We start from the raw sequence: 21110 nt of genomic DNA, 5'->3' as shown, positions 1-21110 counted from the left end.
GGTACTGTGTGTGGTTTTGAATAGAATCGATCGTAGGCTATTAATATGCCTAATGTGATAATGAACTTTATATGAAACATGTTGAGATCCTTTTATGACCATTTGATCATGATTATTATATTGACTTAGCCATTGTCATGCTATATCTATTGTACACCCTTCTGCTTCTATGATTATTTGTTATGTCCTCGTGTGTAGTTGTTGAAAGTTGTGAACTTATAATTTGATGAATTTATGGTACAATTGGCGTGATATTGTGTCAGTTGGCATTATTGTTTTTGTGGTACCGTGGAACTTAGAGACATGTTTAGCAGATTGATTGAGGGTGTCAATACGAGGTTTTTGCTATGTGATTCCTGTTTATTATTGTGCGCGTTGGGTGAAATAAGGGTGGCATTATCTCGGGCTGCCAATGTGGCATAATAAGGGTGTCTATATGCGCATGTGGGAAAATAAGGGTGGCATATCATTTTTATGTCCACATGTGGCGTAATAAGGGTAGCATTGTTGAGTATGTTATATGATATTTCGAGGTGTCCTTATTGTTTATGTGATTGTGTTGAGACAAGGTTGTTGATTTTACTTCATAATTGTTTCTGAAAGCTCCTCTTTTGCCCTTATTTGAGTTAATGACTATATTTGACATTTCATCACATGCCTTACCTCTATTTGATGTTTCATGATCAAATATGGGTTTTACTACCTTGAGTTGTTATTACATGTTCTAAAGGGGCTGTGATTACTATTTTCAGTTATATTTCATTTAACAGTGTTCTTTGATATATTCATTGTATATGTTATTTGTCTATTGAGTATCAAAAGACTTGTACCTCGTTACAACTCCACCATGGTTAGTGTTGATACTTGAGTACCGATTGTGATATACTCAAACTACACTTCTTCATATTTTTGTGGAGATCCAGTTACTTCGGACCAGACTGATTGGCAGTGAGGCGTTTCATACACAGGAGACATCAAGATTCCCCAGCATGATCCGAGCACATATCATTCTTTTATTATTTTAAATAAGTTTAAGTGACTGACTTACCTAGTTTAGACACTAGGAGCCTTCATGATCCTTAAGGTGGAATTTCGGGTCATGACAAGTTGGTATCAGAGCTCTAAGTTCATAGGTTCTACGAGTCACGAGCAAATTTAGTAGAGTCTTGCAGATCGGTGCAGACACGTCTGTACTTATCTTCGAGATGCTACGGAATAACTTGGAAATTTCACTTTTTTCATTCTTTTTCGTGTAGATTTATTGATTACGGAGATTGACCTTTTGTCTTTATATTCTCTCACAGATGACGAGGATATGCACTACCATATCAGCTAAGCAGACACTCGTGCCTCCTGCTAGAGCCGCTAGAGGACAGGGCTGAGGTAAAGGCTAAGAGGGGCACGTGCTACAACTAGAGCACATGCCAGAGCAGCGACTGAGGAGCCACCAGTAGCTCCAGTTGGGGAGCAAGAACCTAAGATGCCTATTGCTACCCCAGGACTTTAGGAGACTCTAGCACAATTCCTGAGCATGTTCGGTATTTTAGCTCAGGCGGGATTAATCGCAGTTGCACCAACTACTTCTCAGGCTGGGGGAGGAGCTCAGACTCTCGTCGCCCGTACTCTGGTGCAACGGGCCCCTGTTGATCAGTCTATATGTATTATGATGGAACAACCCGTTATTGTGGTTCAGCCTGGGGTCATGCCAGTGACATAACTTGAGGAGCAGAATAGGCTTGAGAAGTTCAAGAAGTATTTTCCTCCTACTTTCAGTGGTGCATTTATGAGAATGCATAGGGTTTTCTAGACCAGTGTCACCGTATTCTTTGCGCTATGTGCATTGTGGAGGTAAGCGGGGTTGCCCTTACTACTTTCCAACTAATGGGGTCAGTGTACAGAAGGTGGAAGGCTTATGAGGAGAGTAGGCCAGCTGATGCAGTGCCACTCACTTGGGTTTAGTTTTCGGATCTATTTTGAGGGAGTTCATCTCTCAAACTCTCCGGGATGCATTGCGCACAGAGTTTGAACAATTATGCCAGGGGACTATGACGGTGTCAGAGTATGCCATGAGGTTTAGTGGGTAATCTTCCCATGCACCTGTCTTTGTTTTTAGGACTTATCCTCCATTCCAACAGGTCATGGAGATTTCTAGGAGGTTAGAGCATATCCGTGGTCAGGAGAGGGAGCATAGGGAGGCTAGGAGACCTCGTGGTTCTAGAGGATTCGAGGGCTCCTACTTTGGGGGCAAGATACGTCATGGCAGAGGTTTTATCAGTTGACCCATTCATTCTGCACTTTAGGCCACGCGTAGTGTTCCAGCTATTCAGGGTCCTCAGAGCACTAACTTTGGTCAACCATCTTCCAGTACACCTTCTACACGGGGTTCCTACAGCATCTACTCCAGCTGACTATGTCAGACTCCGTACTAGCAGCCACGCCCATAGAGAGGTTGTTTTGAGTTTGGGGCTGATACCATGCACATTATGAGGGATTTTCCATGATTTAGGAAGGGTGGACCTTTGCACGATACACAGGCCATAGTTGCTGCTTCAGTTGCTATTCCACCTGCACAGCCAGCTATAGGGAGGGATATTCGGGTAGAGGTTGTCCTAGAGTGGGAGGCTAGGCCCGTTGTTATGCTTTTCCTCGTAGGACCGAGACTGTGGCATCAGACATTGTTATCACAAGTATTGTTCCGATCTGTCATATGGATGCATTATAATTATTTGATTCGGGTTCTACTAATTCGTATGTGTCATCCTATTTTGCTTCATATTTGGATATGTCTTATGATTCTTTGGATACCCATATTTATGCGTCTACTCATGATGGAGATTCTATTATGGTATACCATGTCTATCGAGGTTTATGAGACAATGGCTGACCTTTTGCTACTCAACATGGTGGAATTTGATGTGATTTTGGGCATGGATTGGTTGTTGCCCTATCACACCATTTTGTATTATCATGCCAAAACTGTTACATTGGCTATGCTAGGGTTCCCGAGATTAGTGTGGGGAGGTACATTGGGCCTTGTTCCTAGTAGGGTGGTGTCCTTCCTAAAGACACAACAGATGGTTGTGAAGGGATGTCAATACTGATACTCCTACTATTATGTTAATTCCGATAGCGAGAGAGTTTCCAGATGTATTTCCAGCAGATCTACCAGGCATGCCACCGATAGGGATATTGATTTTGGTATTGACTTGGTGTCGGGAACTCAACCCATCTCTATTCCAACATACCGCATCGAACTAGTGGAGTTGAAAGAATTAAAATAACAGCTTCAGGTGTTGCTTGATAAGTATTTCATCAGGCCGAGTGTATCGCCTTGGGGTACTCTAGATATATTTTTGAGGAAGAAAGACGGCTCCATGAGGATGTGTATTGACGACATGAAACTGAACAAGGTTACAACCAAGAATAATTGCCCACTACTGTGTATTGATGATTTTTTGATAAGCTTCACGGTGATAAGGTATTCTAGAAGATTGACTTGAGATAGGGGTACCATCAGCTAAAGATTGGGGCTTCAAATATTCTTTAGACGACGTTCTAAACCCACTATGGGAACTATGAGTTTTTGGTGATATTTTTCGGGCTGACCAATGACCCAGCTACCTTTATGCACTTGATGAACAGTGTGTTCCAGCTGTATCTTGATTCTTTCATCATCATATTCATTTATGATATATTGGTGTATTCTCGTAGTTGGGAGTATCATGAGCAACACTTGAGGATCGTTCTCCAGACATTGCGAGATAAGAAGTTATATGCTAAATTCACTAAGTGCGAGTTTTGGCTTGATTCAGTGGCATTCCTGGGCCACATGGTGTCCAGTGAGGGGTAAGGTGGATCCGAAGAAGATTGAGGAAGTTTAGAATTAGCCCATACCGTCTTTTGCTACTGAGATCCAAAGTTTCCTTGGATTGGCTGGGCATTATTACCATTTCGTGGATGGTTTCTCATCCATTGCAACACCTTTTACTAGATTGACCCATAAGGGTGCCCTATTCAGGAGAACATACAAGTGTAAGTAGAGCTTTCAGGAGAATAAGACATTCTTGACTACAACTCCAAATCTAGTTTTGCCTTCAACATCGAGTTCTTTTAGACTCTATTGAGATGCTGCATGGATCGACATTGGGTGTGTGTTTATGCCAGAGGGTAGAGTGATTTCATATGCTTCGCGTCAATTGAAGCCCCATCAGAAGAACTACTGAGTGCATGATTTGGAGTTGACAACCATTATTCACGTTGTTAAGATTTGGAGGCATTATCTTTACGGTGTGTCATATGAGGTGTTCACGGATCACAAGAGTCTACAACACTTATTCAAGCAAAATGATCTGAACTTGAGTTAATAGAGGTGGTTAGAGACAATAAAGGACTATGATATCACCAATCTTTATCATCGGGGATGGCCAATGTGGTGGCTGATGGTTTGAGTAGGAAGGCTGAGAGCATGGGTTGTCTTGCTTTTATCCCATTGAGGAGAGACCTTTAGCATTGGATGCTTAGGCTTTGGCCAACTGGTTCGTGTGGTTAGATGTTTCACAACTTAGCCGGGTTCTTGCTTGCATGATTTCACAGTCTTCTTTGTTTGAGCGCATGAAGGTGCGTCAGTATGATGATCCCAACTTGCTTTTCCTTAAGTGCATAGTGTAGTACGATGATGCTAAGGAGGAAACTATCCGGGATGACGTGGTGTTGAGGATGCAGCGTCAGATTTGTGTTCCGAATATGGATGGGTTGCATGAGTTGATACTTAAAAGGGACCATAGTTTGCGTTATTTCATCCATCCGGGTACCGTGAAGATGTACCTGGACTTGAGGCAACACTACTGGATGAGAAGGATGAAGAAATATATTATGGAGTATGTGGCACGATGTTTGAAATGTCAACAGGTGAAGTATGAGCATAAGAGACCTGGTGGTTTGCTACAGATGCTTGATATTCCGGTGTGGAAGTGAGGGTGGTTTGCTACAGATGCTTGATATTCTGGTGTGCTGGTGTCTATTATCTCGAATTGGGCACGCAGTCCACATTGCATTTTTGGAGAGCCGTGCAGCGTAAGTTGAGCACACAGGTTGAGATAAGTATGACATTTCATCACCAGATGGAAAAACAGTCCGAGCACACTATTCAAATATTGGAGGACGTGTTACGTTCCTGTGATATTGATTTTAGGGGTTCATGGGATCAATTTCTACCACTCGCAGAGTTTTCGTACAACAACAGCTATCTGTCGAGCATCTAGATTGCTCTTTATAAAGCCTTATATGGGAGGTGGTGTCGTTCTCTGATTTATGGTTACTCTTGGGGAGGCTAGGTTGTTGGGCACTTATTTGGACCACGATGCTTTGGAGAAGGTGAAGTTGATTCAGGAGTGGCATCGTACGACGCAGTCCGGGTGGAAGAGTTATGCGGACATGAAGGCTTGTGATGTTGCATATATGGTTGGTGAGAAGGTTCTACTAAGAGCTTCTCTAATGAAGGGTGTGATGGGGTTCGGGAAGAAGGGCAAGTTGATCCGTAGGTATAATTGTCTTTTTGAAGTGCTTGAGAGAGTTGGAGTGGTGGCTTATAGACTTGCATTGCCACACATCTTATCGGGAGTTCACTCGGTTTTCCACATTTTTATGCTCCGGAAGTATTATGATGATCTATCACATGTGTTAGATTTCAGCTTATTACAACTGGATAAGGATTTGAATTATGTTGAGGAGCCGGTGGCCATTTTGGATAAGTAAGTCCAAAAGTTGACATCGACGAACAGTGCATCGGTGAAGGTTCAGTGGAGAGGTCAACCAGTTGAGGAGGCGACTTGGGAGACAGATGATGATATGCAAAGCTGATATCCTCACCTTTGGGGTACTTCTGGTATGTCTTTATACTCATTTGAGCATAATTATTTGTTTTAGAGGTGGAGAATGTAACGACCTGGCTGGTTGTTGTAAGTATTTTAGACTTTTTCCCCTTAATTGTTGCTTTGTAAGTATGTATTTAAGGTAATATGAGTTGTGGGGTTGTTTGGTGTGGTTTCAGGAGAGTTTTGGACTTATTTGGGACGTTTAGTCCCTTAGTTGGAGGCTTAAGTTTTAAGAGTTGACCGGAGATTGACTTATGTGTTGACGACGATGAATGGTATTTTGATAGTTCCTATAGCTTCGTATGTTTATTTTGGACTCAGTTGTATGTCCGGGTATGGATTTGGAGGTTCGTAGGTTGATTTGGTGCTCTTTGCCGGAAGTTGGAAAGCTGAAGGCTTGGAAGGTTGATAGGTTTAACTGAGGGTTGACTTTGTAAATATCAGGTTTTGATTATGGTTCATGGAATTTTTATAGGTACGTTATGTCATTGGGACTTGCATGCAAAATTTGAGGTCATCCCGAGTTAATTAGACATGGTTCAACATGAGTTTTAGAAGTTAAAAGTTTATTAGTTCATTAGGGTTTAATTGAGGTGCGATTCGTAGATATAATGTTGTTTGGTGTGATTTGAGGCCTCGATTAGGTTTGTGTTATATTTAAGGATTGGTCGGTGTGATTGGAAGGGCTCCCGGGGCCCCCGGGTGTGTTTCAGGCAGATTTCTAACCATTTCTCCATGTGTTGGCATTGCTGATTTCTGTGTCTAGTTTCCTTCGCAATCGCGTAGGGTATTTTTTGTCAAAGACATATTTTTCTACGCGGTTGAAAAGAGATGGCCAGGTTCACAGCTGGGGAAGTAGTGTCCTTCACGATCGTGAGCTAGGTGCCACGATCGCGTAGAAGGAAAGGTTAGTAGAACATCGGGTGTTGGCCTCCGCGTTCGTGATTGAGGCAACACGTTCGCATAGTGATTGTGGAGATGGGCATCGCGCTTGCGACTGGTATGTTGCATTCGCAGAAATGGTTTTTGCAATTGGGTGAGTTTTTTATTCGTGATCGTGATGGTATTTTCGCGATCGCGATGTGTATGCCTGGGCAGACCTATTTAATACTCTATTTGAGGGTTGTGGTTATTTTATCACCTTTTGAGTTAGAGAGCTAAATCTTTGGGCAATGTTTGAGGGTATTTTAGTGATTTGGACTGGGGTAAGTGTTTTTGACGCGAATTTATTATTATTTCATGATTCCATCCTTGATTTTAGTGTTTGATTGATGATTTGAATTGGAGAAATTAGGGATTTTATTAAAAACTTTTTTAAAACATAAAATGATGATTTGAAGGTCGATTTGAGGTTGTAATTGGATGATTTTGGTATGTTTGGATGGTGTTTGGAATTTGAGAGTTTTATTGGGTTTCGATGTGGAAGCCCGGGGTTGGCTTATTAAGTTGACTTTTTGATTTTTATTAAACACCAAAGCTTTATTGTTCGGAATCATTTCCTAAGGTTTTTATTTATAATATTACGTTATTTTGGCTTGATTCGAGCCATTCAGAGGCTGTTTCATGTGGGAAGGGCTTCTTAGAGCATTGATTTTGCTTCTTTTAGGTAAGTATGTTGCATAACCTTGTTTGGGGGATAACCCCTTAGGTTCTAGCCCTATTTTGTTGACTTCAATGATGTGGAAAGTAACGTGTACATGAGGTGACGAGCTTATATATAAGTGTGGTTTTGACCTGAATAGACCGTAGGCTATTAATATGCCTTAATGTGATAAAAAACTTTATATGAATCATATTGAGATCATTTTATGATCATTTGATCAAGATCATTATATTAACTTAGCCATGGTCATGCTATATTTATTATACACCCCTCCGCTTCTATGATTATTTCTTATGTCCTCATGCGCGGTTGTTGAAAGTTGTGAACTTATACTTTGATAAAACTTTGGTAACATTGTTGTGATATTGTGGCACTAGGCATTATTGTTTTTGTGGTACTGTGACACTTGTAGACATGTTGAGCAGATTGATTGGGGGTGTCACCACGAGGTTTTTGCTGTGCGATTCTTATCTATTGTTATGCGCGTGGGGCGTAATAAGGGTGGCTACATGCGCATGTGGCAAAAAAAAGGGTGGCATATAATTTTTATGTGCACATGTGGCATAATACGGGTGGCATTGTTGATGATGTCATGTGATATTTCGAGGTGTCCTTATTGTTGTTGTGATTGTGTTGAGATGGGGTTGTTGATTTTATTTATTAATTGTTTCTAAAAGCTTTCGTTTTGCCCTTATTTGAGTTAACGACTGTATTTGACATTTCATCACATACCTTACTTCTATTTGATATTTCATGATCGAAGATGGGTTTTACTACCTTTAGTTGTTATTACATGTTCTAAAGGGGTTGTGATTACTGTTTTCAGTTATATTTCAATTATCAATTTTCTTCGATATAATCATTGCACATGTTATTTGTCTAGTGAGTATCAAAGGATCAGTACCTCGTCACGACTCCACCAAGGTTAGTCTTAATACTTATTGTGTACCGATTATGGTGTACTTATAATACACTTATACACATTTTTGTGCAGATCCAGGTTTTTCGGACCAGATTGATCAGTAGTGAGGCAATTTATACACCGGAGACTTCAAGGTACCCCTGCAGTCACCCACTTGTTTCATTTCTACTATTTATGTATTTCAGACAATACTAGATTTTTGAGATGTTCTCGTGTATTCATATATAGCGTTTGACTGTGTACCACGTAGTTCTGGGATGTTATGTTAAGTATTGCCTCTTTGGCCTGTATTACTCCGATTTCCGCATTTATGTTAAAATTTGTTTAGTTATATCACGCTTTTATTATTTTAAATAATGTTAAGTGACCAGCATACCTAGTTTGGAGACTAGGTACCTTCACTATCCTTAAAGTGGAATATTGGGTCATGACAAGTTGGTATTAGCGCTCTAGGTTCATTTGTTCTACGAGTTACCAGCAATTTTAGTAGAGTCTTGCGGATTGGTAATGAGACATCTATAATTATCTTCGAGAGCCTACAAAACTATTAAGAAAATTCACTTTTTTCATTTCTTTTCGTGCGCATTTATGTATTCCAAAGCTTGAGCTTTTGTCTTTCTTTTCTGTCACACATGGTGAGGACACGCAGTACCAGATCAGCTGAGAAGACACTCGCGCCCCCTGCTAAACTAGTGAGAGGTCGGGGCTAAAGAGGGGCACGTGCTACAGCTAGAGCACCTGCCTGAGAAGCGACTGGGGAGCCACCATTAGCTCTGGCTGGGGAGCAAGCACCTGAGATGCTTGTTGCTACCCCAGAACTTCAGGATACTCTAGCACATTTCCTGAGCATGTTCGGTATTTTAGCTCAGGCGGGATTGATCCAAGTTGCACCAGCTACTTCTCAGGCTGGGGGAGTAGCTCAAACTCCCGCCGCCCATACTCTGGTACAGCAGGCCCATGTTGATCAGGCTACGGGCGTTACGCTGGTACAACCCATTATTACAGTTCAGCCTGAGGTCAGGCCAGTGTAATCAGAGGAAGAACAGAAGAGTCATGGGAAGTTCAAAATGTATTTTCCTCCTACTTCTAGAGGTGAAATTTATGAGGATGCGCAGGGTTTTCTAGATCAGTGTCATTATATTCTGCGCACTATGGGCAATGTGGAGGTTAGGGGGGTTTGCCTTACTACTTTCTAGCTGACGGTGTCACCGTACAGATGGTGGTAGGCGTATGAGAAGAGTAGGCTAGCTGATGTTACGCCACTCACTCGGGCTTAGTTTTTTTATCTATATTTTAGGGAGTTCATTCAACAGACTCATAGGGATGCATTGCACACAGACTTTGAGCAGTTGCACCAGGGGACTATGAAGGTGTCAAAGTATGCCACGAGGTTTAGTGAGTTATCCTGCCATGCACCTGCCTTGGTTTCTATAGTTAGAGAGAGAGTTCGCAAATTCATTGAGGCACTCAGCAATTCTCTCAGATTTGGGATGGCACGGGAGACGGAGATTGATACTCCATTCTAGTAGGCCGTGGAGATTGCTAGGAGGTTAGAGTGTATTAGTGGTAACAAGATAGAGGAGAGGGAGGCTAAGAGGCCTCGTGGTTCTGGAGGAGTTGATAAGGCCAGACCCCGTGCATCAGGCTATGGAAAAAGATAAGATCATTAGGGAGCAGTTGAAAACTGCTTACAGTCGTCAGAAGTCCTATTCAGATGTTCGTTGAGGGATTTGGAGTTGAAAGAAGATGATTCGGTATTTTTGAAGGTTTTCCCTACGAAAGGTATAATGCGGTTCGGTAAAAAAGGGAAATTGCGTCCGAGGTATGTTGAACCGTACAAAATCATTCAGAGGATTGGCCAAGTAGCTTACAAGCTAGAACAACCTCTTGAGATGTCCTTAGTGCACCCAGTGTTTCATGTATCCATGTTGAATAAGGTGGTTGGAGACTATTGAGGTTAATGAAGAATTGACTTATTAAGAAATTCAAGTTGCCATTCTTGATTGGCAAGTTCGAAAGAAGAGGAACAAAGAAATTGCCTCTGTGTAACTGTTATGGCGAAACCAACAAGTCGAAGAGGCCATCTGGGAGGCCGAAGTAGAAATGAAGAAGAAGTGTCCTAATTTATTTGAATCGTTATGCAATTGTATCCATGATGTTAAGAGCTAATTTTCTGCAAATCATAATATCCCCTGTACAACTTATATTAAGAATACTCCCTCTTGGTAATGCAATGTTTATGGCATTGTTGTCTGTGTTATTTCCGTATTATTTTTCACTGTGTGTTGTGGTTGTGATGTTAGGATTGGTTTCGGCGATTCTATGATAGGTGGATAGACCCAGTTACAGGGGAAACGCTGGCGAAAACTTTGGAAATTTGGGAACGGTTGGTGTGTGTCATAATTGCTGAGTCGTATTGGTTTCTAATGGCGGATTTTAGCCCTCATTCGAAGACGAATGATCTTAAGTGGGGGAGGATGTAAACACCCATAAACATTTTTCCTAAAAACCCGCGGTTCGGACTTTTTGGGTTGAACAGTGCGCTGGGGAGTAAAGGAAATTCTTTGGCAGAAAAAGACATTTCTGCGGCCCACTATGCGGCCACAGAATCACTCTGTGGGCCTCATAATTACTGCAGAGTGAAGTTGAAAACTGGGCAAGTTTGAATGATATTGTGCGGTCCACTATGCGATCGCAAAATCGTCTCGCAGGCCGCACATCGACCGCGGAACCAACATGAAAATTTCCGGATGGATGTTCTGCGGTGCATTATGTGACAGCAGAACAGATCTGTGGACCGTATACTGGTCGCAGAGTGGGGCAGCCTTGCCCAGTTCCGGAGGGCCAATTGTGCGACCGATTTACGGACCGCGTATCCATTATCCGGTCACTCTACGATCGCAGATTGTGTTTCAGAGCTTCATTTTTTGGTTTATAAACCCGACCCCATTCTTATAAAACACTGTTAAGGGTCATTTTACAGGGTTCAAACTTACATTTTAGAGAGAGAGGAAGGTGGTCTAGAGTGAGAAGAGGTGTTCTGAGTCATTTGTTCATCAATCTTTGATCAAACCTTGAAGATTTCTCTAGGGTAGCTCACAAGGTCTTCAACCAAAAGGTAAGATTCTACAACCTAACCCTTAATTTCGAAATTTAACGAAAAATGGGCAATTAGTAAAGAAATTCTTGGGTGTGGGAGTTGTTTATTTTACATGCATGTACCATCTTGGGTAGTTGGAGGATTATTGGGCTCTTTTGGGTGAACTTTGGGTAGTGGGGTGAAAGATTCTACCATAGGAAGCCCTTGAAACCTTAATGCACACCTAGTGTTTGATAAAATGCTCAAGTAAGTTAGAACAATGAACTCCTTCCTAATTTGTGTTCAATTTTGCTATATCTTTAATTAGATTGAAGTGGCTAGAATTTTCAGAACATTGTAGTAAATTAAAAAGCTCAAGGCAAGGTATGTTGGCTAAAGTCTTCTCTAAGAATTGAATTCCCACGATGATCTTGTATGTCCCGAGTTGTCCATAATGAATTGACTTTTCTGAATAAGTTTGGCGTCGGATGATGTATATATATAATATATTCAAAACGTGTTCCGGAATTTTCTTATCATATTGTGCTATTCTTCGGGAGAGTATTTTAAGTATGAGTATGTATTAAAATGTTATGACTTCAAGTCAAGTCCAAATGAAAGTGATCACATCAAAGTGTATAAGAGATCATATGTGCCTAAGACCCTAATTTTCTCAAGTATGTGTTTAAAGTCTTAATTTGAAAGGCCTTGTTGTTGATTATCCATGATAATGATTGAAAGTGGAACTGTGAGCATGAATTATGAAGTTCGACCAATTTGCCAAGAATGTTATTGCGTTATGGCCGATGATGCCAATAACATGAATGACTTATAAAAGAATATGAACTGAGTGGTAAATGCTCTTAATAGTAAATGCTTTGGGAGTATCGTTTAGCCACCGAGGAAGGGTAGGTCGGAATAACTGAACCCCGAAACTACACATGTCGGTAGAGGAGTGACTGAGGGGTAAATCCCCGTGTTAATGTGATGAGACTATTTTCCCTTATATGGGATGAGATTGGTGTATTGATATGTTTTCTCCTTAAGTAGGATGAGATTATTGCTAGCGAGATGTGATGTGATGTTGATCCACACGGCATTGTGGTGAGACGGCTTAGCCAATCAGGCTAAGATCGGATGCCATGCCACGCACATGGTGGTATTGTGAGTGTACCTCTAGGTAAGACGGCTTAGCTGGTCCGGAAGAGATCGGACTCTGTGCTAAAACATGGTGGTGTATCGGTGCTAAAGATCTCCCAACTTAAATTACTAAGACCTATTTGAACCTTAACTTGTCACCTTGATACTATTTGAGTCTCTTATTGATTTCATGTTTTATTCTCCGTTTACTGTTGCTCGTTCTATTAAGAGATTGTTTAGTTTTACATACTAGTACTATTCCATATGTACTAACATCCCTTTTGCCAGGACTATTGCATCTTTAATGGATGAAGGTGGTTCCATAGCAGGTGGTATTGATCAGTGATAGCAGCAAAACCTCTCCTCAGTTTATTTGGTGAGCCCCACTTCATTTCGGGGTCCTGTATCGTTTATCCTTTGTACATAGAGTTTTGAGGTATAGCTGGGGCCTTGTTGCCGGCGTTGTCATAGCACTCTTGTGTTCCTGTTAGAGGCTCCGTAGACACAGTGTGGGTTGTATCTATTTTAGGGAAGGTTAAACTAAAGATGTTGTAATTTTATGATATGTTCCACTTTAACTATGATTGTACTACGTAATGTTTTGAAGACTTATTAATGACGTAACTAATGGAAATAAACTGGTGTTGTTCACATGACTTTTTACTGACTAATTAATGAAATGCATTCTTCTCTTTATTTGTGGGTGAGTTGGGTAGATAGCACTGTGCAAGCTTGCTCGACCAGGATAACTCTATTGAGCGTCGGTCGCGCTCCCCGACGTCGGGGCATGACAAAACTTGGTATTACAGCCTATGGTTTTAAAGTGTCCTATGATATCTCAAAGTCGTGTCTAGTAGAGTTCTTCATATCGGTGTGTTGTCGACCACATCTATAAGTAGGAGGCTACTTGGACACTTAGGAATAATACCCTTCTTTGATATTCTATATCGTGCGATAAAGACAATTGTAAGATTGTTCCTCCTTTAACTCGTGCTTTGCTCTAACTTTCAGTACATGGCGCCTAGGAAGAAGGCAAGAACTGGCCAAGGAGCCAATGTCACCTGAGGAGTGGCAATTGATTTGATAGTGATGATGCAGTTGAACACACGAGGGATGAGAACATTCCCCAAACTACAACACTGCCTGATTCTATAACAATTGATTAGACTGCACATGTCGCTACACCTACAGAGGGTGCAACGATCCCTCCAGCTGATATTCCAGTTCCACCTAGAGCCCTAGCTTCCGGTTCCGATGTATCTGCTGGGGATATTAGGGGAGCCATACAGATGTTGGCTCGGATATTGGCTTCCTAGGCCCAGATATCAAATGTTGCACCCAGTTCTTCTAGTCTGCCAGGAGATTCCACTAGTTCTAGGGTGAACAGATTTTTCCAGTTGGACCCTCCAGTGTTCACAGGTACTGATCCTGAGGAGTACCCCAAGACTTCATTGATGAGATGCATAATTCTCTCCGAGTTATGAGTGCTACTAAGACAGAGGGAGCAGAGTTGGCCTCCTACTACCTGAAAGGGGTGGCCCATTCTTGGTTTGAATGTGGGAGGACTCCCGTGAGGAGGGAAGCCCTACGGCGAGATGGAGTGAGTTTGCCGATGCTTTTATTGTTCATTTCTTTCCTGCCCAGACTAAGATAGCCCGTGCCACCAAGTTTGAGAATCTAAAATAGGGGAGCATGAGTGTGTGGGAGTATCATATGAGATTCGCGCGCCTGTCCAAATATGCCATCTACAAGTTGCCCATTATAGAGGCTAGAGTGCGACAGTTTATGCAGGGCCTTAGCCTCTAAGTTATTAATGAGGCTGCTACAACTTCCTTGAATTCTGATATAAACTATGGTAAGATGGTGGCATTTTCTCAAGCCACAGAGACCTACAAACTGAAGAATAAAATGGAGCTAGAGAGTAGAAACATGGCTCGGTCAGGTAGCAACTTCAGTGGTACTTCTGGTGGTGGTGGTGATGGTGGTAGGAAAGCTTTCAGGGGAGGGTCATCAGGGCCGTCCTAGTCTTTTTCTCAGTCTTCAGTCAGTGCACCGCCATTGGGGCCCAGTCAGCAGTAGGGGAACCGTTTTAGGCCCAGCCAGGGAAACATGGGATCCCACCAGCAGGGTCGGTCTGGTGGGAGATTTCAGTAGCAGCGGAGGCCCCCATGCCCTAGGTGTGGGAAGACGCACTTTGGGGCCTGTTACATGGACTAGCCCATATTCTACGGGTGTGGTATGAGGGGTCACATTCAGAGGGATTGTCGTTTGTCTCACCAGAGAATGGGCAAATGTTTAGCACATCCAGCTTGTTCTACAGCTACTACATCCGCAGCACCTCCTCCAACTCAAGGCACCCAACCAACCATAGCAAGTGGTGCAGTTAGGGGTGGCACAGAGTGTTTGGGAGGACCCAGTCATTTCTATGTTATAAGGGGTCGCCAGATTTCAGAGGCTTCTCCAGACATTGTCACAGGTATATTGACTATCCAATCTCATTTCTATGCTCTTATTGATCCCGGTTCCACTTTGTCCTATGTTACTCCCTATGTTGCTAAGGTATTTGCGATAGAACCAGAACAACTCCATGAGATATTCTCTGTATCTGCTCCAGTTGGTGAGTCTATCATGGCTACGCGGGTTTATAGGGATTATCTTGTCACGGCGCGTGGTCGGGACACCATGGTCGATCTCATTGAATTGGAGATGGGTGATTTTTATGTAATAATGGGAATGGATTGGCTTTATTCATGGTTTGCCAAGCTTGACGGTCGAACCAAAACCGTTAGGTTTGAATTCCCAAATGAGTCAGTGATTGAATAGAAGGGGGATGATGTGGTGCCAAAGGGTAGGTTTACTTTTTACCTTAAGTCTACTAAGATGATTAACAAAGGGTATATTTACCATTTGGCCCGATTTACGGACACCGATGCCGAGGCACCTACACTTGAGTCTGTGCCTGTTGTGAATGAATTTCCGGAGGTCTTTCCGGATGAGCTACCTAGGATCCCGCGAGATAGGGAGATTGATTTTGGGATTGATGTGATGCCAGGCACGCAACCTATATCGATTCCACCCTATAGAATGGCACCAGCAGAATTGAAGGAGCTAAAAGAACAATTGAAAGATTTGTTAGAAAAGGGTTTCATCCAGCCGAGTGTGTCGCCTTGGGGCACACCGGTCCTCTTTCTAAGAAAGAAGGATGGGTCATTAAGGATGTGTATTGACTATCGACAGCTCAACAAGGTTACAATAAAAAATAAGTACCCACTGCCAAGGATAGATGACTTCTTTGATCAGGGTGCTAAATACTTCTCCAAGATTGATTTATGACCCGGGTATCACCAATTGAAGATCAGAGAGCAGAATATTCCGAGAATAGCTTTCAGGACCCGGTATGGGCACTTTGAATTTCTGGTGATGTCTTTTGGTCTAACAAATGCCCCAACAACATTCATGGATCTGATGAACCGAGTCTTCAAACCTTTCCTCGACTCCTTTGTAATAGTGTTTGTTGACGATATCCTTGTATATTCGCGAAGTCGAGAGGACTATGCTGATTATCTCAGGGCAGTTTTACAGACCCTATATCAGTACCGGTTATATGCGAAGTTTCGAAATGTGTATTTTGGCTTAAATCTGTCACGTTCTTGGGTCATGTTGTCTCTAGAGAAGGAATTGAGGTTGATCCTCAGAAGATTATAGTTGTGAAGAATTGGCCTAGACCTAGTACTCCAACTGAGATTCGGAGCTTTTTGGGTGTAACTGGATATTACAGGAAGTTTGTGGAGGGGTTCTCCACTCTTGCCTATCCCTTTACTAAATTGATGTTATAGGTAGATAAGTTCCAATGGTCTGATGCTTGTGAAGGAAGTTTCCTGGAATTGAAATTAAGATTGACTACGACACTAGTTTTTACTCTATTAGAGGGTATAAATAGGTGTGTGGTATATTGTGATGCTTCAACAATCGGACTTGGGTGTGTATTAATGTAACATTGTAAGGTGATAACTTATGCATCTAGGCAACTCAAGAATCATGAAAAGAATTATCCAACATATGACTTAGAGCTTGCGGCGGTGGTATTTGCATTGAAGATCTGGCGTCGTTATTTGTATGGGGTACATGTAGATATATTCACGGACCATAAGAGCCTTCAATATATTTTCAAATAGAAGGAATTGAATCTGAGGCGGAGGGGATGGCTGGAGTTACTCAAAGATTACGACATCAATATTCTGTATCATCCAGGGAAGGCTAATGTTGTGGCGGATGCTCTTAGAAAGAAATATATGGGTAGTTTGGCTCACTTGGAGGCATATCAAAGGTTGTTGACCAGGGAGGTTCATCGGTTGGCTAGTTTGGGAGTTCGTCTTACAGACTCTAGTGAAGGAGCGGTGATTATGCAAAATAGAGCTGAATCGTCGTTTGTGGTGGAAGTCAAGGAGAAGAAATTCAATGATCCATTGTTGGTACAACTGAAGGACGGGATTCATAAACATAATACCATGTCCTTTTCTCTTGGCGTGGACGATGGTACCCTAAGGTACCAAGGGCGTCTATGTGTTCCAAATATGGATGGTCTCCGGGAAAGAATCATGATCGAGGCTCACACTTCTAGGTATTCCGTGCACCTGGGCTATACAAAGATGTATCATGATCTTAGGGAAGTCTATTGGTGGAACAATATGAAGAGGAATGTAGTGGACTTTGTGGCAAGATGTCCAAATTGGCAGCAAGTGAAGGCCGAACACCAAAGGCCAGGTGGGTTGGCACAAAACATAGAGATTCCGACGTGGACGTGGGAGACGATCAATATGGAATTTTAGATTGAGCTACCTCGCACTCCACGCAAATTCGATTCGAGTTAGGTGGTAGTGGATCGACTCACAAAATCAGCACATTTCTTGCCGGTTAAGACTACCGACATAGCAGAATAGTATGCTCAGTATATGAAAGAAATAGTCAGGTTGCATGGCACTCCGGTTTACATCATTTCTGATTGGGGGGCACAGTTCACGCCTAATATTTGGAAGACATTTCAGCAAGGTTTAGGTACTCAGGTGAATCTTAGTACAACCTTCCATCTGCAGATTGACGGGCAGGCAGAGCGGACTATTCAAACGCTTAAGGATATGTTGCGCGCTTGTGTTCTTGACTTCAAAGGTAACTGGGATGATCATTTGCCGCTCATAGAGTTTCCCTGCAAGAATAGTTATCATGCCAGCATTCAGATGGAGCAGTTCGAGGCTTTATATGGTAGGAGATGTAGATCCCCTATTGGGTGGTGCAAGATTGGGGAAGCAGAGTGGATAGGGCCAGTCCTCGTGCATCAGGCAATGGAAAAAGTTAAGATCATTAGGGAGCGGTTGAAAACTGGTTAGAGTGGTCAGAAGTCCTATAGAGATGTTCGTCGTAGGGATTTTGAGTTCAAAGAAAATGATTGGGTATTGTTGAAGGTGTCCCCTATGAAGGGTATAATGCGGTTCGGTAAACAAGGGAAATTGAGTCCGAGGTATGTCGGACCGTACAAAATCATTTAGAGGATTGGCGAAGTAGGGAACAGGCTACAACAACCTCTAGAGATGTCCTTAGTGCACTCGGTGTTTCATGTATCCATGTTGAAGAAGGTGGTTGGAGATCCGTCGCTAATTTTTCCAGTTGAGACTATTGAGGTTAATGAAGAATTGACTTATTAAGAAATTCCAGTTGCCATTCTTGATAGGCAAGTTTGAAAGTAGAGGAACAAAGAAATTGCCTTCGTGAAACTGTTATGGCGAAACCAACAAGTCAAAAAGGCCATATGGGAGGCCGAAGAAGAAATGAAGAAAAATTACCCTAATTTATTTGAATCGCTATGCAATTGTATCCATGATGTTAAGATCTAATTTTCTGCAAATCATAATTTCCCATGTACAGCTTATATTAAGAATACTCCCTCTTGGTAATGCAATGTTTATGGCATTGCTGCCGGTGTTGTTTTCGTATTATTTTGCATCGTTGTGTTGTGGTTGTGATGTTAGGATTGGTGTTTCGGATTCTATGACAGTTGGATAGGCCCAGTTACAAGGGAAACTCTGGCAAAAATTTTGGAAATTTGGGGAGTTAGTAGAAATTTGGGAACAGTTGGTGTGTGTCATAGCAGCTGAGTCGCATTAGTTTCAAATGGCGGATTTTAGCCCTCATTCAAGGATGAATGATCTTAAGTGGGGGTAGGATGTAAGGCCCCATAAAAAGTTTGCCTAAAAACCTGCGGTTCAAACTTTTTGGGTTGAACAGTGCGCTAGGGAGTAAATAAAATATTTTGGCAGAAAAAGACATTTTGTGCGGCCCACTATGCAGCCGCAGAATCACTATGCGGACCTCAGAATGACCGCAGAGTGAAGCAAAAAACTAGATATTGCCTCCACCGCAAAATCGCTTGGAAGATATTGTGCGTTCCACTATGAGATCGCAAAACCATTTTGTGGGCTGCACATCGACTGCGGAACCAGCATGAAAATTTCCGGAGGGAAGTTCTTCGGTGCATTATGCAGCCGTAGAACACTTCTGCAGATCGCATACTGGTCACAAAGTGGGGAAGCCTTGCCCAGTTTCGGATTGCCAATTGTGCGGCCGATTTGCGCACCGCATACCATTCTACGGTCACACTGCGATCGCAGATTGTGTTTCGGAGCTTCATTTTTTTGGCTTTATAAACCTGACCCCATTCTTATAAAAAACTATTAAGGGTCATTTTAGAAGGTTCAAACTTACATTTTAGAGAGAGAGGAAGGTGGTCTAGAGTGAGAAGAGGAGTTCTGAGTCATTTGTTCGCAGTCTTTGATCAAACCTTGAAGATTTCTCTAGGGTAACTCGAAAGGTCTTCAACCAAAAGGTAAGATTCGACACCTTGACCCTTAATGTCTAAATTTAACTAAATATGGCCACTTAGTAAAGCAATTATCGGGTGTGAGAGTTGTTTATTTTACATGCATGCACCATCTAGGGTAGTGGGAGGATTATTGGGCTCTTTTAGGTGAACTTTGGGTAGTGGTGTGAAAGAATCCACCATAGGAGGACCTTGAAACCTTAATGCACACCTAATGTTTGATGAAATGCTCAAGTAAGCTGGAACTATGAACTCCTTCCTAATTTATGTTCGATGTTGCTATTTCTTTAAATAGATCGAAGTGGCTAGGATTTTCGGAACATTGTAGTAAATTAAAAAGCTCGAGGCAAGGTATGTTGGCTAAACTCCTCTCTTAGAATTGAATTCCCATGATGATCTTGTAAGTCCCGAGTTGTCCATTATGAATTGACTATTCTGAATAAGTTTGGCGTCGGATAATGTATATATATATATCTATGAATATGTTCAAAATGTGTTCCGGAATGTTCTTATCATATTGTGCTATTCTTCGGGAGAGTATTTAAAGTATGAGTATGTATTAAAATGTTATGACTTCAAGTCAAGTCAAAATGAAAGTGATCGCATCAAAGTGTATAAGAGATCATATGCGCCTAAGACCCTAATTTGCTCAAGTATGTGTTTAAAGTCTTAATTTGAAAGGCCTTGTTGTTGATTATTCATGGTAACGATTGAAAGTCGAATTGTGCACATGAATTATGAAGTACGGCCAATGTGCAAAGAATGTTATTGCGTTATGGCCGATGATGCCAATAAAATAAATGACTTGTAAAAGAATACGAACTGAGTGGTAAATGCTCTTAATAATAAATGCCTTGGGAGGATCGTTTAGCCACCGAGGAATGGTAGGTCGGAACAACCTAACCCTGAAACTACACGTGCCGGTGTAGGAGTGACTAAGGGGTAATTCCACGTGTTAATGTGATGAGACTATTTCCCCTTATATGGGATGAGATTGGTGTGTTGAGATGTTTCCCCTTAAATGGGATGAGATTATTGCTAGCTAAATGTGAAGTAATGTCGATCCACACGGCATTGTGGTGAGACGGCTTAGCCAATCAGGATGAGATCGGATGCCATGCCGCGCACATTGTGGTATTGTGAGTGTACGTCTCGGGATGACGCGGCTTAGCCGGTCAGTCTGAGATCGGACTCCGTGCTAAAACACGATGGTGTATCATGCTAAAGATCTCCCAACTTAAATTACCGAGACCTATTTGAACCTTAACTTGACACCTTGATACTATTCGAGTCTTTTATTGATTTCATGTTTTATTCTCCGTTTATTGTTGCTCGTTCTATTGAGAGGGTGTTTAGTTTTACATACTAGTATTATTCCATATGTTCTAACGTCCCTTTTGCCGGGGGCGCTTCATCTTTAATGGATGCAGGTGATCCCATAGCAGGTGGTATTGATCAGTGATAGCAGCACACCCTTTCCTCAGCTGATTTGGTGAGCCCCACTTCATTTCGTGGTCCTGTATCTTTTATCTTTTGTACATAGCATTTTGAGGTATAGTCGGGGCCTTGTTGCCGGCGTTGTCATAGAACTCTTGCATTCCTGTTAGAGGATCCGTAGATAC

General features: G+C 42.1%; 1 protein-coding gene across 1 annotated transcript; it reads left to right on the top strand.

The window, feature by feature from the left end:
- The first annotated feature begins 14900 nt into the window (after positions 1–14900).
- LOC138901448 (uncharacterized) lies at positions 14901–15440 on the top strand. The gene has a single exon (XM_070189213.1). It carries the CDS (start codon positions 14901–14903, stop codon positions 15438–15440), a length of 540 nt encoding a protein of 179 aa, XP_070045314.1.
- Positions 15441–21110: the final 5670 nt, after the last annotated feature.

The sequence above is a fragment of the Nicotiana tomentosiformis genome, chromosome 11, assembly GCF_000390325.3.
Source record: "Nicotiana tomentosiformis chromosome 11, ASM39032v3, whole genome shotgun sequence".
NCBI lineage: Eukaryota > Viridiplantae > Streptophyta > Magnoliopsida > Solanales > Solanaceae > Nicotiana > Nicotiana tomentosiformis.
This window is presented reverse-complemented; position numbering and strand designations above follow the sequence as displayed.

What these genes read in the sequence shown, in the direction of transcription:
- LOC138901448 (XM_070189213.1), top strand. Translation starts at nt 14,901, where the DNA reads ATGGGCAAATGTTTAGCACATCCAGCTTGTTCTACAGCTACTACATCC.